General features: G+C 47.2%; 8 protein-coding genes across 8 annotated transcripts; 5 read left to right on the top strand and 3 right to left on the bottom strand.

Moving 5' to 3' along the window:
• Positions 1-3,902: 3,902 nt before the first annotated feature.
• On the top strand, positions 3,903-5,599 carry SERLADRAFT_466772 (uncharacterized protein; the record flags this gene model as incomplete). The annotated part of the gene is made up of 6 exons (XM_007317986.1): positions 3,903-4,195; positions 4,245-4,414; positions 4,479-4,589; positions 4,644-4,844; positions 4,906-5,020; positions 5,080-5,599. 6 exons carry the CDS (start codon positions 3,961-3,963, stop codon positions 5,499-5,501), a joined length of 1,254 nt encoding a protein of 417 aa, XP_007318048.1.
• A 487-nt stretch (positions 5,600-6,086) lies between these two features.
• On the bottom strand, positions 6,087-7,488 carry SERLADRAFT_466770 (uncharacterized protein; the record flags this gene model as incomplete). Its single annotated transcript, XM_007317985.1, has 3 exons — positions 6,087-6,595; positions 6,653-7,246; positions 7,311-7,488. The coding sequence occupies 3 exons, from the start codon at positions 7,354-7,356 to the stop codon at positions 6,375-6,377; spliced, it is 861 nt and encodes a 286-aa protein (XP_007318047.1).
• Positions 7,489-7,934: 446 nt separating this feature from the next.
• On the bottom strand, positions 7,935-9,276 carry SERLADRAFT_466768 (uncharacterized protein; the record flags this gene model as incomplete). Its single annotated transcript, XM_007317984.1, has 4 exons — positions 7,935-8,781; positions 8,832-8,907; positions 8,969-9,030; positions 9,107-9,276. The coding sequence occupies 4 exons, from the start codon at positions 9,251-9,253 to the stop codon at positions 8,209-8,211; spliced, it is 858 nt and encodes a 285-aa protein (XP_007318046.1).
• Positions 9,277-9,439: 163 nt separating this feature from the next.
• Positions 9,440-10,496, bottom strand: SERLADRAFT_466764 (uncharacterized protein; the record flags this gene model as incomplete). The annotated part of the gene is made up of 4 exons (XM_007317983.1): positions 9,440-9,763; positions 9,823-9,898; positions 9,957-10,324; positions 10,379-10,496. The coding sequence occupies 4 exons, from the start codon at positions 10,442-10,444 to the stop codon at positions 9,740-9,742; spliced, it is 534 nt and encodes a 177-aa protein (XP_007318045.1).
• Positions 10,497-10,568: 72 nt separating this feature from the next.
• Positions 10,569-11,094, top strand: SERLADRAFT_415298 (uncharacterized protein; the record flags this gene model as incomplete). The annotated part of the gene is made up of 3 exons (XM_007317982.1): positions 10,569-10,826; positions 10,883-10,977; positions 11,040-11,094. Coding segments are annotated over 3 exons (354 nt in total), but the record flags the coding sequence as incomplete, so codon positions are not given.
• Positions 11,095-11,119: 25 nt separating this feature from the next.
• Positions 11,120-12,041, top strand: SERLADRAFT_466762 (uncharacterized protein; the record flags this gene model as incomplete). Its single annotated transcript, XM_007317981.1, has 2 exons — positions 11,120-11,419; positions 11,486-12,041. One exon carries the CDS (start codon positions 11,167-11,169, stop codon positions 11,380-11,382), a length of 216 nt encoding a protein of 71 aa, XP_007318043.1.
• Positions 12,042-12,371: 330 nt separating this feature from the next.
• SERLADRAFT_466761 (uncharacterized protein) lies at positions 12,372-13,954 on the top strand (the record flags this gene model as incomplete). The annotated part of the gene is made up of 3 exons (XM_007317980.1): positions 12,372-12,705; positions 12,759-12,974; positions 13,037-13,954. The coding sequence occupies 3 exons, from the start codon at positions 12,582-12,584 to the stop codon at positions 13,819-13,821; spliced, it is 1,125 nt and encodes a 374-aa protein (XP_007318042.1).
• A 429-nt stretch (positions 13,955-14,383) lies between these two features.
• On the top strand, positions 14,384-17,161 carry SERLADRAFT_466756 (uncharacterized protein; the record flags this gene model as incomplete). Its single annotated transcript, XM_007317979.1, has 7 exons — positions 14,384-14,578; positions 14,635-14,800; positions 14,850-14,950; positions 15,011-15,114; positions 15,173-15,488; positions 15,557-15,996; positions 16,017-17,161. 5 exons carry the CDS (start codon positions 14,461-14,463, stop codon positions 15,314-15,316), a joined length of 633 nt encoding a protein of 210 aa, XP_007318041.1.
• Between the last annotated feature and the right edge of the window lie 58 nt (positions 17,162-17,219).

The following is a 17,219-nucleotide window of genomic DNA, read 5'->3' as shown; positions in this document are numbered from 1 at the left end:
TCAAGACTTGGTTGGCGAGTAACCCGAGTATCCGTTCTGGTATTGGGAGGTTGATCGAGTCGATCTTGAAGAGAAGGCGCTTGACTAATTCTCTCTTCTAGAGGCACAGGAGGTCGAACAGGACGCTCTTCAGGAGTCGGGGCGGGACGGCCACGCTCTTCTAGGGCAGGACGAACCGCACTTTGAGATTCTTCGGCGGGTTGACCACCAGGGGGCATTCGAGCAGTACGGTCCTCTGAACTTGGAGCAGCAACTCGATCATTCCCAGGTGGAGGCCTTACAGAACGGTCGTCAACAGAAGGACGACCTACTCGATTATCGGGGAGAGGCCCGCGGTTGACTCGATCATCCGGCGGTGGACGAGGTGGCCTGTCGTCTGGTGCAGGACGCGGGCCACGATCGTCAGGACGCACAGGCGGTGGGCGTCGATCTACATCTAAGTCTTCTCTTGTATCACGACGAGGAGGTAAATCATTATAACGTGGTTCATAATGCCTCTGTTCTGGAGGTGGCCTCGGCGCATGCGTTCTACCATGGAACCCGAAATTTGGGCGTCTGTCGCGGTCTCTATCTCGTTCCCAGTCTCTTTCTCTGTCACGTTCCCTCTCTCGATCTCTCTCTCTATCCCTATCGATATACCTCTGATCTTTTGGAGCGGGACCACGATAATCACCTGGCTGTCTGCTATCGAGACTGTTACTCAGGCGGGTTGGTGGGGCTGCAGATCGCTCTACATCATATCGTGGGCGCCTGTCGTCGTCTCGCTGGGGCCAAGTAGAATCCCGAGGACGATGCTCGTCTTTACCATTATAACCAGACTTGACTGGTGACGAATCGAGTGTCGTACGTCCGGTATACTCACCTGGCCTATCAGCCGTGGGATGTTGCTGATCACCTGTTTGAGGACCGAAACTTCCATCGACAGGGGCACGAGAGGAAATACTGTCTGCGCGCCCTCGTATTGCGGCCTTATCATCATCGGGAGCCTTCAAGTCTGTGATACTGCGACCGCTTGTGAGTTTAGCCTCTGGACCCGATACAGTAATATCATTCTTGTGTTGATATCGATTGCCTGGTGCCTGTGATGTCTGAAAATGATTAAATAAGGTTAGTTGGAGCGACAAATGCACTGCGACTCGGAGAACAATGTACATTATTTGTAGACTGAGGTCCGCTCACTGGAGAAGTAGCAATTGGTTTTCTAGCATCCCAAGAGGAATCTTTGTCTTGGATACTTGAAGGTCTTCGTCCAGATTCTGCGGAAAACGAGGATGGTGGTGGAGCTTCGCCAGATGACATAGCGCCTGGTTGACGTGCATCATAGTGACCCTGATTGTGACCCGAACTCTGATAATCAGAAGTGACTTGCTCTGGGTGAGGAGGCACATGAGAACGTCCGGCAAGAGGACCTAAGTAGAGACTGGCTAGAGCAACTGGCTGAGGAGTAGCACGGTAAAATTCGTGTTGTCCTTCCTTGATCATGTTTTTTAGGTTTTCGAGAATTTCAAGGTCATTTTTCCCGGGCGGTAAAACAGCCGGCTGTTGGTAGAACTGCTGTTGAGACTGCTGAGGATGGACACCTGAACCATGCAGAGGTGCCATATAGTTATAGCCATATCCAAAATTCCCTGGCATTTGGAACCCGCTTGAAGATATGTTGGTATTGCCGCCAGATGAGGATGCAACAGAAAAAGGAGAAGACATCAGATTGGCGCCTGCTGGTTCTTCGCTAGGAGTTGGAACCAGGAAGGAGGTATTGGGATCTTCAGTGAGGGTGGTGACCGTACGTTCACGGTTGTTCACGTTGTTTCTGCCCTTGCGTTTTTTGTTTTGACGTGCTGACATCGGGCGGTCCACCTGTACGCGCGTTGTTGTTTAGGGTGCTAGTCAGATCATATCAGACTGAGCCGAAATACTCGTGTTTGCTGCCTGCTCACCAACCAAAAATAAGCTTGCTGAAGAACAAAGTACAAGACACTGCGATATCAAGAGAAAAAAGCAGGAAAAAAAAAAGCGAAAGATGTGGTGAGAAGGTAAGATCAAAATCAGACTAAGAAGTATCCACAAGTTTCTCACTGTGGTGGCTTGTTGATATACGAATCAGCACATTTCGATAACGTACAGTTCCGTTGACGAGCGATATCAGGTACGAACCCTTACTCATCGATCTCAGAAATCACACAAATGGCAACGATACCAGAGCAAAGCAGACCAACAAATTTAATCATAATTTTCGATTCAATATCCAATTTTTTTTTTTAGTCAAGGGACTGTATTATCGTAGACAATATATAAATGTGTACCACATCCACTCACCGGGTGTCGATCCTTTACCGAGATTAACCAGTGCGAAACAATTTCAGAACTTGCTAGATGTTCGAGATGAATTAAAGTTCTGACCATCAATCTGCACCTGCAAGTCCTTACCTGCTCAGACCACCAGAGAAAAAAGTCAGCATCAAATTTCCCCAGTAATTGATCTTTATGGATCAGCTCGATAGCATGAATAGTACTCAGGCTATACAGTCTGAGGCCAACTCACTGAAAAATGATAATTTCGATGTATTTTCAGAGTTTCGGCCGATTGAGCGTATCCCGTAGGCGCCGAGAAGCCTGTCTCCGGTGCGGCAAGTTGGACACTGGGAAAACACCGTGGAGCAGTAACGGGGTAATGAAAAACCTCTTATCAGGTTTGAATTACCCCAGCATTTTTTATGGCACTGAAAATTCCTGTATAACTACAGAGCGGCAATGACATCGAGCCATTCGAAACCGCACCTCTCCAAAGAAAGAAAATTGTTTAACATCCATGAACGCCGTTGGTAATAGTTGCACCATTCAGATACTTTCCTAACAAGGTGAAGAATCTTGGGATGTTTGCGTCGGAGAAAAAGCAAGAGCGACGTCGTGGCTAGCTCACTGCACATGCGTGTAATCAGATATGATACGATAGACGTAATTAGCATGCAACACCGGATTCGAAGAACGCACTCACCCTTGTGATAAATATACATTGGGCACTCATGACCACGCCATCTGGACTCAAAAGGATTCGGGCCCGGCATCAGCTTTATCAGAAACAGTTACGTCCGAGTTATATACGCCGGCGGATCTCGACGAGCCCTAGTCGTCAGCGCCACCGGTGACGAGAGCCATTGACAGTCAACTCATCAAGTTACTGAACATTTCTTCAGCCTGTCATCATGAGCAGCTGCTCTCAATGTTATATCTAAATCCATGGCACAATTATGATAGTGAGAAAATACACGCATGTGGGTAAAACATACCTTGATAATTCTGGAAGCGTGGTGCTGGAAGCCTGACAGGAATACCCAGCACATCCATATCAGCCTGGAGAGGATCCCAACGTGTTTCTCACGTCAGCCACACCACAAACATGTCTGATGAGCGTCTCATGGTGCTGGCATGACATGAACGCATTCAAGTCCTACCCTGTCCTAACTGACTGCGGCAAAGAAACTCGCAGCACTGGCCGTAAATTCTTATAGCCTCCCTCTATTATCCCTGACAATCAGCATGACTGTCGTCGGATCACTTGGTGAAACCTAGCTGTGCATGTAAAACCCCCACGGTGCACATGTGCGCGATCTGAATTGCCTAGGACATAATGGCGTTGGAGTAAGCAGAACTACTTAAATGGGCCCCGTACGCTCCTTTTCGAATCAGAGCAATATCAAAGGGCGTCCAAGATAACGGCTGTTAAACGGCAGTCAGAGGCATAAAATCGGAAAACTTCGAGCTCCAGATGAAATTCCATGGTTGGAATCAGGTGGCAACGCGCTAACGCTCCTGCTGGCACGGACGCAAACGAACGTTTCAATGTCCGCGGCCTTTTCGGGACACCCAGGCCATGGAGCCGCGCAAGCCGTAATTTGTCAGACGCCCCTACCGCGACCTTTTCAATAGGCATGAGGCTAAGTATACTATACAGGTTTCCTCATGACTGCTGTTCTCCAAACTCACGAACTGCCCATTTCTAAACGATCCCCAAGAACATGGCCGCAGATTTTGAATGCAGCTCTGTTTCTTATTGTCTTCATCTCAGGATGTGTAATGGTTAACGGGTTCCAGTTTGTATTTCTATTGCCTTTACGATTATTTCCTTTTCCGTGGTCGAGGACATTGTATGATGAGGGCATCAGGTATACCAAAGAAGCCTTCGCGACTCTTATGAGTAAGCAACTCGCAAGAGCACCATGTCCAGCTCTAACCTAATCTCTTAGTTCTCATGAACCAGTGGTTTGCCCCTACCCGATTATCAGTCACTTTCGAGACCCAAGGTCAAGGGCGGTTCACAGAAGAGGAGGTTGAGCGGATAGTCAAGAGAGATGCTGCAGGCAAGGTCGTGTCCTTGCGCTTGCCTGCCAAATCCGTTATCATCGCGAACCACCAAGTACAACTACAGCCGCGTGTTCTTCGCATGTAACACATTGCTGACTCGTTCATTGCAATCACAGGTCTATTGCGACTGGTGGTACGTTTGGTGTCTTACTTATTTTGCGGGAACACACAAAGATGTGTTCATCGTGTTGAAGAGAAGTCTAAAGTGGGTTCCTATCCTGGGATGGGTACGGCGTTTGTTTGAGTCTACTATGATACAATCGATTCATGATAACACTCAGGGCATGCAATTCTATAATTTTATATTTCTAGCACGATCATGGGCATCCGATAGACTACATCTAAGTTCACAACTATCGAAACTGGGGAAACAAGCGCAGCAACAGGACAAACCACTCACATTCATACTATATCCGGAGGGAACTCTCGTAAGCAGGGATACACGACCCATCAGCAAGAGATATGCTGACAAGCTTGGAACAGTGAGTTTACTCTCTGCCAAAGCCCATCCATACTCGAAACTCATCATTGACCCCCCCCCAGCCTGACTTACTAAATGTATTGCTGCCTCGTTCAACGGGTTTACACTACAGTCTTCGCTCTCTTACCCCTCGTATACCATCGCTGAGGATGCTTGACATCACTATAATTTATCCCGGTAACTCTCACCTTTCATTATCACGACAGTTCGAAGCTAACTAAAGCCTTTCCCGAAAGGTGTGCCACCCATGGGTTATGGGCAATCATACTACACCTTGCGATCCATCTTTCTTGACCGTACACCGCCCCCGGTCATACATATGCACCTGCGAATGTTCGACGTTGCTCGTGATGTTCCCATCGGAGACATATCAACGACGAATCCCGATGCCATCCCGAATAGCGGCGCTGTCGAGGTCGACTTCCCAGAACACGAGAAAGTCGAGTTCGACCTGTGGCTGAGGAAACTATGGACTGAGAAAGACGAATTTATCACAAAGTTTCATAGCACACCATCCTTTCCCTCTGGTACGAAGGCTCCAGTAGACATACCGCTCGAATTACGTCATATATGGGAGATACTCGATGCGTTCTGTTGTTTTGGTCCAGCTGTTGTAGGTTATCTATGGGCGAAGTTGACAAAGGCTTCCCTTTTCTGAGCTTTATGGCTTGCTTTATCTATCGCTTTCACAACCTCGTTTGGATATCTCTCGTCTGTTGTACTCGCACCGACTCTCAATATATGTTTTACCTAGGAGAACTCCCGGCGCTTCAGCAAAGACTTGAGTCAGTCTAGACATCGTATGTGTCTTTTCCTGTGCATGGTTCTCGCAAGGCGATCGTTTCATCAAGCACAGGAATCTTGACCGGACTGCTCTGGGTGTTGCCGCTGCAAATTCCTTTGATATCCTTGCTTCACATGCATGTTTTGAACAAAATGAATTGATGGTTGCTTTGTCGGCCGAAAGCCCCCAGGGCAACGAATCTCTCAGGACACTTTCTAGCAACTTTACAAATAGTTTACCCGTCAAGACCGTGGTTTTTCATCATGGTGACCATCTGTCCAGAACTGTGGAACGTGTACCAGTGAGACTCGAGGACTGTAGTTCTTCGACGGCGGCTCCGAATGTGAGTTCTATGTACAGAGTTGCACCTAGGCCTTGCGAAGGCCAGTGCTCAACTTTGAAAATAGCGGATGCTATCAAGATAGCATGGAATTCAGAGGGTATCAGTCTCACTCTGACCATCACCAATCTGCCAACAGCATTCATAGCTGTACAATTTTTCGACAATAAATAATACCAGATACTGTATGACGAGCAGAAATACAACAGAGAAGAAATTTTAAGGAATGTGAGAGTCCTTCGAGTCAAAGGTGCGATTGCAATAAGCGGACCAAAAAATGGTGGAGCACAACCTAGAGATCTGATGGAAAACGACGAGTCTGAATAGTAATGTTACGAACAGAGAGATAACGTATCAAGTCTACTCTGAGACTAATACAACTGCATAGACGCTGACGATGAGAATGATCAGACGCGAACTTCTGTCTCCGCCTCTTCTTCAAATTCGGCCTCTCTAACTTTCTCGTCAGTATACTGCGGGGGAGGTACGTAGACGTTCTCGGCATCTTCCTCGAAAACGATGTACTCATGCTCGAGAGTATCATCTTCCTCTCTTTCGCCTCTTATCGTGCGGTAAGTGAGGACCATCAACACCCAGACCATACGGAAGAGGACACCTATGCCACATCCTAGATATGACGCATGTTGAGAATAGCTCTATAAGTTTGATATTTGAAATCACTTACCGAGGACAAAAGCAACAGCGCGGCCCTCCCAGGGTCCAAGTGCCATGAGGGCACGGTGGATACGTTTCATGAACGAGCCTCTGTGGTGGTGTTTGGGGCGAACGTGACCGTGGCGGTATACCCTCACGACACCTCCCTCGTTCATCATCTCTTTCAAGTTAGCCTCGTCTGTCTCTTGTACTGGAGCGGTGACAGACGGAGGAGCCCCTAAGAAGGGCATGGGCAGGATGTGGACACCATCGGAGTGGGAAATCCTGTTATCAGAATCGGACTTGTGATGCGCGGGCTGGTGACTTGAGTGCGACTCCTTAATTTCAATGAGGGGTAGACCCAAGGCATGGCGGAAAGAGTTTGACATCTTGATAGCCTTCGCTTTCCAGGAAGAGCCACAGAAGTGGCGTCCCTTGCTACTGACCTCGGTCGACGAGGACATGATGACGGCGGGGCGGATGATGCTGGCCACATTGTCGTCGTTGCCGTTGACGTTGGCATTGGCTAAAGCATGGCCGAATCTGATGTTGGCATTAGCCTTGGAGTCTGACAAGTCTTGGTGGCCGACGATGACACGGATAGGCTCAGCGGCAACCTGGTGAGCTGTGAATAATTGTACGAATATCAGTACTACTTGTATTTCATTTAGTGATCAAGCGATGCTTACCGAGACCAGCGCCTGCGAGAAGAACAGGCAAGACTGAAAGACGCATGTGTGCTAGTATAAGTTTCGTTAAGGTGAAAGATCGGGAGGCTTTGACTGAAAGGATGAAAGGTTAAGTATACGAAATGCAGGTGGGTTGTGCTGATATTTGGAGTAAGTAGTTGAAAGGGTTGCTCGCATCAGCGCAGCTCAGCCCATAGAGAGCACCCTTCTTTGAGACTCCGACACGGCATGCAAACGCCACCTGCTCTGAGCCGCTCACCGCCCGATGAGTAATTCACCAACTCTGGCTCTTTCTCGCATTTCCCCGTCAGCATTGCTGTGCTCATAATATCCTTTACATTGTCTAGCACTTTTGGCCCCTTTGATCACTCGAGATGTCCCCAATAACGTTCTCGACTGCACTGGCCATGGCTGTCTCAACTCTGAGTCTCGAAGGCTGGACAACCAAATAGAGCATCCTTGTGTATTCGGGCTGTACTTGCATACGTTCCTGATCTCACGTTGACTTTATTATTAGTTTTCGGCATGCGAGTGAGTCGTACCTGACTGATATCGTGCTCGTCAGGCTGAGGTTTTTTTTAGATGCCGTATTTTGGGTGGAACAGCCTACAGTCGCACAAAAAGCTTGTCGGGTCCGGGTTACTCGCAGATCTGCTTCGTGGTTTTGAGTCATTTTGCATGTCACAATTACACCAATGCTACAGAGATTCGCCATCGTATAACTCGCAAGCAGTACACAACTTCACCCGAACCACTTAGGTGACTCGAAACTATCAAAGCTGCATCTTTACTTTGATGAACTGTCTTCTGTTACAGCACGGAGATCTTGCATACCATAAATACAGGAGTCCGTCATTCGTTCACTAAAATAAACATGCAAAGATAGATGTGGCGAATGTCATCGCGTCGCTCTGATGATGAAAATCATGAAGAAAAAGGAGACCAGTACCGCGACAACGCTCGTCATTGTGAAACACGTTGTGGACATACCCTTCCCACGTAGGTCCCGTATCCGTATTCGCGCCCTTTGCATGACATCAAGATTGCCCTCCAACTTTTCCTGCATGCCGTCAACCACCACCTTATCTTTTACCAGCGACTCGGAAAAGTAAGTCGCATTGCGCCGTAGTTGAGTTGCCATTTGTGCAAGTTGTTCGGATAACTCATCCTGTAGTGCACGTGAGTTCTGTAGAAATGCCGGTTGGGCGGTGTTATTCGAAGGGGAAATTGTAGTTGTAGGCCGTGAGATAGGAGGCATCAGCCTGGTGGGGTTGGCTGGCACAGGGGTTGACGTGGGGGGCAAATTCGTGACTTCTGGAGAGGAAAATAGGAGCTTCTCGTCAACTACCGGCAATGTTTCATCTCCTGCAGGTAGTAAAGTAGCTTCTGGTGAAGTATCTGTTTTTCGGACGACAGGCACTGGTAACGACGGTAGGATAGGACGAGGTCGCCTCGGTTGTGGTGCCACACGCTATTAGGATGTCAGCTCCCAAACGTTTTTGTGGTATTGTCAGGACATACCTTGTTAACCTCTGCTACGACATCCTCCAAATGATCTAAACTGCTTCGGATTCCCTGATACCGTTGCTCAGTTATTCTATAGCAATTACGGTTTCAACATTCTCGAAGCTCGCCAGTGCACGACTCTCCATACTCACGATGTCGTCTCCACGTCATCTGCCTGAACATTCTTCAGTAGTACCTTTGCATGTTTGATCTTCTAAAAGACGTTGTAAAATAAACAGTATTCCAGCGTCAATGACACCCAGTTTGAGGAGAAAAGCTTAACGGCTAACCTGGATAGTTTCTTGAGCTCTAATCCATGTATCTCGCGGGACATCGTCAGACCAATCGTCTTCTGAGACAGATTTCTCCAGCCTTTTAACAAGACGGAATAAGTTAACTTTGTCATGGACAAGCTGGTCCCTGGGTCGTGAGTTCATGGCGGTCTGGAGAGGTTCTCGACAACACGCGCTGCCACGTTGTTTACAAGCTTACTGACTTCCGAATCCCGTCATGACCCGCATCCGGAGACTCACTGGCAAATATCACTAGCAATTCCTTATAATTATACATTTCTTTCACAAGATACCTTTCGTTATCTTATTAGATATCCAAAATTTTGAAGACTGCATTTGAATAAACACATAATTCTTCCAAACTTATGTTGCCTATTGAACAGTCGATGGAGGGGCATGCCGTCGACTTGGGTGGACTTGGGCAGTGGAGAGAACTCACCTTATTTTCAAGACTGTATGCGATTATATACAAGACACAATGCTGTTGTTGTGAGATTCTATAGCAGTTGCAAGCGAGATATTACTCGCGAGAGGGCCGGGTGTGGTACTGAATGGTCTATTAAACAGGAGTGAACTCCGTAATCCAGCAATTACTGTATGAGCGGTTAAAGGATGCACATTTCTCTCAACCTAACGCAGGGACTCAAAGTATTGCTGAAAGGACACAATCGAAGGTCAGATATATTATGCGTATAACACCGTAAATTCCGCACCGTTTCCGCCCGAGCCACCGACATTTTGAATGAAGCAACTTCCCGCCAGCAGTTCAAAGGTGTAGTTGGATTTGATCTGAATTAGTGACACAAGACATGAAAGATAGAAAAGTAGTAGAGCGAGAAACACGCACTGGTAACATGAAGCTACAGCTTGACTCTTCTCGTTCACCTCGAACAAATCACCAAGTTGTTGGCGTGTTTGCGTCCTGTCGACTTTCGACCGAATCTCTTCTATATCGTTCATCAAGGAAGTACTGCTTTTGATGTCTCCGTGAGCCTCCTCTTCGGTGTCCCCAGCCATGCTCCTTTCCCGATCCAGGTTCTCCTTCTCCAGTGCAACTTCAATTTCTCTCTGCACATTTTCCTCCTCTGTTCTCAGTTGCTTCAAATCAGCTTGAATACGCGAACGAATATGCGCATCTAGAGTTGTCTGCCGTTCGGGAGTGGTCTCTGGGAGATTTACACGGTCGGCCAGGTGGTTCACCACGTCCTGCGAAAACTGCAGAGCGGTGAGTATTGTAGAGTCACGCTTTAGAGTAACTCGTCAACACACCTGTATTGGCGTTTCATGGCGATACTCATTGTCGTCGGATTCTGGCTTTGACTGACCTGCACCCATTGATATAATATTGGCCTACGTCGGGATGCAAAGGACTTGGGTTATACCGTGACCGAGCTTACAGCCGGCCTTTCAAAACCTCAAAACGCTCGTACTGAGCCTAACCTACGAGGTCTAGTGCTACAAGTCTACAAGTAGTGGGGTCCATGTGTGGAAACATTGCTTTTCCACCCTCACCATGTCGGCAGGGCCTAAATCTGTGCTTGCCCTTCATGCCAAAATCATAGATGCTCTTTCACCAACCTCGGGCGTGTACGGTGTGCTCTGGCCAGTCATCGTGAATCAAGGAGTGGTCGACTTCCGCGTGCACACGTTGCGGAATGTCAATCACTATCTTCGTAGTCTTTGTGATATGCACGTTCTGTCGGATGTAGCAATACAGGTATTTTAATCTTGGCTGATTTGGTGCAAGTTACCCATTTATTGTCACTGTGGCAGGAGTACAAGTCTTATCACGATAGGGCAATGCACATACCATATACACTGGATGTTGCTTTCGTTGGCACAGAATGGCGTTGTTGGACACTCGATAGGTACGTGTAGAGAAGCACGAAGCTAAATCACCTTCCCGCAAATCTCAATGAACCTCGTGAAGTTGGTGTTTCGCTACCATTAAAGATCTGGACCATTTTCTTGCCCTTGGTAACATCAACCCGTATTCAATGAGGGAGTGGCAGCCAAGCCAACTACTGAGACATTCGCTTGAAAGTGGAGCCCTTCAGATGTCTGACGTCTGGTCGAGCTCGATGTGGGCGTCAGAATCGAGGGACGTTTTATTTGAGATGATAATCAAAACACTGGACCGAACCTGCCTCATTAAAGTTATCGGTCGAGCCGACAAAGCCATGTTGATGTACAATTATATCCAGGGTATGATTGCAGCCTCAGATACGGGGGGGACTATAAACTTGAAGATCCTTGGGCAAAAAGAAGCCTGATGTAGTATTAGCAGTTTATCATATTGAAATCGCATATGTGGGTCTTTACTGTTAAATATTGTCTACTTCTGCTAAACTCAGATTTTTTTTTCTTCTAATAAAGGTTTTCACTGATGTATTTTATCTTTCTTTTGATCTCATAGTCTGACACAGATATTCTGTTTATGGCCTTATTGTATTCGACCGAGTTACGATGACTGTTTACTTGACCAAGGAGATATGCATGATACGGAACCAAACCCCACGGCAGTGATCCACTATTTTTCCGTAACATGGCGAAGTGATTGGCAATCTGTCGTTCGTGTTCTATTCTTTTTCCATCAGATTCTGACAGAGAGCCATTACTTTCTCATACTATCGAGGGCACATTGTGAACTAGCGTAACCATGATAATGAACCATTGTCTTCCAATCTTATGCATAGGTTTGCCCTCGGATTTTTCCCATGTCAGAATCCTAAAAGCTTAACTGTTCGGCGATTTGAAGTTCGCCCAGACACATGGATTGCTCCCATTGTAACTTATGGGTCACAACCTCCCCCATGCTATCAGGGTTTACCGGATATTCTATAGGCTATCGAATACGGGAGCGAATGGACGATATGTTTGGTGATATCGTAGCCTCCGACGGTGTTCAGTTCGAAGCGGCTTAAGTCGAGGGCACTGGTGCAATATATGGCGCAGCACTACGGCCTTGGCTTTGAATTTTTCGCTCTTAGTGTATTTTTGAGATCATCAGCTTAGGCTCGAATTGACGTGCTATGTGCAGTGTGAACCCACATAACTTCCGTATTTGTCGATCTTCCGAATTCGAGAACGCACGGGAAGCAGATCATGCTTGTGCTGATAAAGATGATGATGATGAGGTTACTAAGCCATGCCTATCAGACCCACTACACTAGGGATAATGATGATGATATGATTCAGTTACTAAGTCTATTAGTGAGTAAGCAATATTGGTTTAAAGCCAACTGTTGTCTCTTGTCCTTGCAAACTGGGGCCGTTTAGCATGTAGCACGAACCGTTTGACGCGATGCCGAGCCCGGCGCTCAGGTGTGCTTTCGCAAGAACTATCATCCGAGACAGTGTTTAAAAGCCATTCGAGAATTGCAGGTTCCAGAATAAAGTGAAGTTCTACTAGGTGTGTGCTCCCTACTTTCAACTTGTGCCAAACCATCATTTCGCTCCAATTTCACTTATCATGAAAGAAGTCGTTGTACATCCTCTCCCAACATTGACCACGGAGATCCATGATATCCCAATCCCTACACCTGCACAAGACGAGTTGTTGATCAAGGTTAATGTAGCAGGGAGCAATCCAAAAGGTATGGCGTTCCGAGCATGCCATATTTTCTATCAACTGATTTCGAGTATGCAGATTGGTCCCATATAACTATGCTTAAACTTTCCATGAACAGTGGAGACGACGTAGCGGGCACGGTTGAGGCTATCGGTGCAGATGTAACAACATTCAAGATCGGCGATCGCGTAGCTGGCTTCCACAAAATGTTGACTCCTGGAGGCGCATACGCTGAATATGCGATCGTGCCTGCACATACTGCGTTTAGCATTCCAGACAATATTAGCTTTGAAGGTGACCGAATTCAAACATCAATAAACGTTGTCCATGGTTCTGATTGTACTTACTGCATATAGAAGCGGCGACGATCCCGCTTGTTACGCTGACAGCTGGTATATCACTTTTCCGCCGCCAGCATCTCACTGTCCCATGGTTATCAAAGCGCGCAGATAGCCCAGTTGCTCCGCTCATTGTCTATGGCGCATCGTCGGCATTGGGTAGCTTTGCAATCAAGTTGGCCTTGCTTTCTAATATTCATCCAATCATCGCCATCGGTAGCCCTTCGAGCAGTCATCTGCATAGTCTGCTCGACGAGAAACTCGGCGATCAAATTGTAGACCACAGGCAAGGTGCGGCGGGATGGAGACAAGAGATCGTAACAGCTCTGGGTAAAAATTCTTGCAGTGGCGGCATACATGCTTTGGATGCGATAAGTTCTGATCAGACATGGGTGCCTCTTGCACAACTCCTTGGCGATTTGGCAGGACCTGAGCCAGCTGTGCGTCCGCTGCTGTCTGTCGTTTCAGGCCGGCAGACCTACGAGGAGAACGAGATTCCTTCCATCGTCGGCATCACGTACACATACGTGGGGACAGCGCATGAAGGGGCGTACAGACCGAATATGCCTCGGCAACCACGAGATGCGGTAGAGGTGCGAGGTGATGTGGAATTTGCCAGGGCGTTGATGGAGTATGTTGGGAGGAAATTAGCTACAGGCGAGTTCAGTGGTCACCCATACGAGATTGTACCAGGCGGGTTAGCTGGAGTTGGAGTAGGGCTAAACAAGCTGAAGGCTGGGGAAGCGAGAGGGAAGAAGTTCGTGTACAGGATCTATGAAACGCAGGGGATTAAAAGTAATTAGTACTAATCATCATGGTTATTCACGTTAACAGTCACCTGGTCGATTGAAGTTTCGCCTTCTTTATGTAGTAGCCTCACTAACCATGTTGATATATTATAGGTTTATTAAAACGGTTTATTTTGCGATTTTCTAAGTGTAGCACTGAGTTCCATGGGCTTTCCAACTTGAAGGTAAGTCGCCCAGTGGTAGTTGGCAGCAAAATAGATGTCACGCACAGATCCTAGAGTAAGTTGTGTCACATACACATGACTTGACGCACAATCGTCATGATTTAGACTTGGACTACCTTGTTAAGCAAAATCCTACACATTTATCTGTCATTCCGCTTTCGAAAGCTTTTCAGTCCACTGAACTCATCATACCTACATGTTGCAATTTGGCCAATTCTTTGCGGGGGTTTTCGTGGACGAACTAGATACAGAACTGCCTATGTACCTAGTTGAATCATTAGCGGAAGAGAACACGGTGACTTGTTGGATGTTGTCAGAAGTTGGCAAGGTGCGAGGACCCATTGAGGCTGTGCTCATCCCAATTTGTATTGCGCGGAGGTTCGCTGTTAAATGGAAGGACTCTTCCGAACTTCGTGACTATACCAGCGCAGGCGAAGTCTTGTTGGACGGTCTGAGGGTGGGAGGTAAGATGATCTGCTCGTCAAACCATTATCGTCGAGGGAGTATCTGCGAAACGTCCTTGAGCTACGTTCAAACCTCGTCTGCTTCTATCAGACATTTTGTGTTCTCTGAACCTCAGTTTTCTGGTGAGCTCTGGCTGCAAAATATGTTACGAATATCGTTACTATCTCACGGTTGTTAGATATGGACGACATGTCGAGCTCAGAGCTAAGGGACCAAGGCCAAATAAAACTCGTTATATGGAAAGCCAACGTATTCGTAGGGAACACCAGAAGAGCATATCCCAGAGTGGGGCCCACACAAACCATACGCGAACGATCGAGGAATGTATTAGCGCATTGCATTGGGTGAATAATCCAGAGCTGCACATTATGCTTCGGTACTTATGCGACAAAGATTCGATAAAGAAGAAGAGACTGAACCGATGTTCAAATTTCGTGCTAAACGTTTGGATAGGAAGCCCCTGGCGACGTTCATATTTCGTTATAGGAGTCTAGGTACGCAGATCTAAGTAGGAGCTTGCATGTATGCGCGTACGTTGATTTCTGGCTTTGTAGAGGTACTACAAGCCAGAGGAGTCATTCCACGCAACTCGATCCAGCTTGTAAATGGAGGTGGCGGCGATGAAGAATATTATGTAAAACTGATCCAGTCTTTGCAGGCAAGTGAACGTGAACGGTGTTGGAAAATCGTTGTCATATATTGATTGGTCATCGTAGGACACGCTGAAGGCAGCCCAGGAAAAACTCAACGAGCTTCAGAAATTGAATATGCAGTCCCGAACCACAAGTGTTTCTCGTAAGAAGGCAAGGACTCGTCCGTCCAACGATCATCAGCAAAAAGAAGTTATCGACTTGACTTGACCGTTTCTAACACTTCAAGTACCCACATCCCTCTCTCCAAATGTTTTTAGTAGCAAGCCATCGTCGTCTTGTACCTTCAAACGCAACCAGCTCCTTTATGTATCAACACTCTGCAAACCAATATGCACGACGGCCGCCTTCGTGTTGGATCATACTACAGCATTTCCAAAAAGTTTGTATCACTAGTTTCTCCATATTTGCCTCCTGGACGTGTTTACCATGCGATGTATTTTTAAACAGCACGTAATACGAATGCATATGATGAGACACATCACTCGATCTCTAGTAGACTTCGTGTCCAAACACATCACTGACAATCGTCTCTGATCATTTCGACCTTCATACAAGCCACGAAAGGGTAGCATTTGGTCCTGACACATGCCCTGCATCGTTACATTTTCAGCGCAAGACAATGATCTCATTATATTCGACCTGCATTGCAGCGATCGTACGTCTCCATTCAAAGCACAGGCAAATCCAATCCATCTTGAAGTGGCCATTGTCAACGCTTGTCCCGTTGGGATCACAGCCCCTGATACATACAGAGTCACAGCACTGTTTGCACCCCTTCCTGAAGAATGATGTACCCATACACTTCCCAGCAGATCAACTTGGTACCGCGCAATGAACGAAGAAAGGTAAAATGGTAGTTTAAAGGGATTTCTTGCAGTTCGAGTATATCGATAGTAGGGTAGAATATACGGTCACTAGTGCCCCTTTCTGCCAGCAGTCATGAATACCGCGCTGAAAAACATGGACGAAAGTATCGCTGTGAGATCAGGTATCATGCAGTATACCAGCTTTGGTCTTCTTGTCGATGACTTGAAAGCCCCCAGGGTGATGGCGTGAAGATTAACCCCACTAGAATGAGGTATTGGACTCGAGGGAGAGCCAGTGGGGGTCGCGATGTTTGATGGTCGTGCTATTTCCTTGATAGCTAGCTGGCCGCTCGGTCAGTCAAAACGAATTCACTGTGTCATCGCAGGTATGAACTAGACTGGACAGGTCTTCAGCGCTTCAGCAAGGTGTATGAAACTGACGTTAATGGCTGAAAGGACTGGGCCAACTAGTAACTATTAGTTGGACTGCACAACTTTTGTTGATTAGATCTGAATTCCTGACCCTTTACCGGATATTCGATATCTATCTTTCGACACGCAGGAACAGAGCGCCACGGCCGCGGTGTTGCGCGGCAGAGTCGTACGAACTCTTTCCATAGTACCGAACAGCACTTCTAGGTTTACGTAAAACTTGTTTGCCAAGTGTTTTCTTTGTCGCCCACCGTAAAATGACTAGCGGCACCTCACACGTCGACCATGGCGACTCTCTTTCTTCTCTCTTTCACGCGTCAAGAATATTGACTGATGGTCACGTTCGGCGTACATCATTGGGGGTGAAGACGTATCTGTTCCAAAAGTTTCCCGTAGTGAAGTCTATGGCCTTTCAGATCCGTTTTGCACAGCAGCATACGACAACTTGAAGGAAAGGAACAGCAAGGCAAGACTCTTTTGAGCGGGAAGCTGTCGAGGTGTCCGAAAGACGCGATCTGGGCATGAGGACAATTGTCTTGATGCATACAAAACATCCTCACGCAAGCCGGTGCTGTATTTGACCCTATCTGCAGAACCTCGACTTCGACGTGCTCTAGGCTTGAACGGATAATCCTATAGACTGTGGTGATAGGGCTGGCTGGCTATATGCGTGGGTAATGTGAAAGAGAAGTCCTGTGAGTGAATTTCAAGTGATCTGAGGGCCGTTCTTGCTCCTGTGCCCTGCTAATGGTATCCAGGTCGGTTTTATATGCAGGACCCGCTCCTGTAAGTCCAAGCAGTTAGATCGTTGTTCAGTATGAGACCACTGGCCATCTTATGACTTTTTTGCTGATCCAGTGCACAGCACGTCG

This window comes from Serpula lacrymans (genome assembly GCF_000218685.1).
Source record: "Serpula lacrymans var. lacrymans S7.9 unplaced genomic scaffold SERLAscaffold_6, whole genome shotgun sequence".
In the NCBI taxonomy this organism is placed as follows: Eukaryota; Fungi; Basidiomycota; class Agaricomycetes; order Boletales; family Serpulaceae; genus Serpula; species Serpula lacrymans.
Note: the sequence above shows the minus strand (reverse complement) of the source record. Positions and strands in the feature narration are given on the sequence as shown.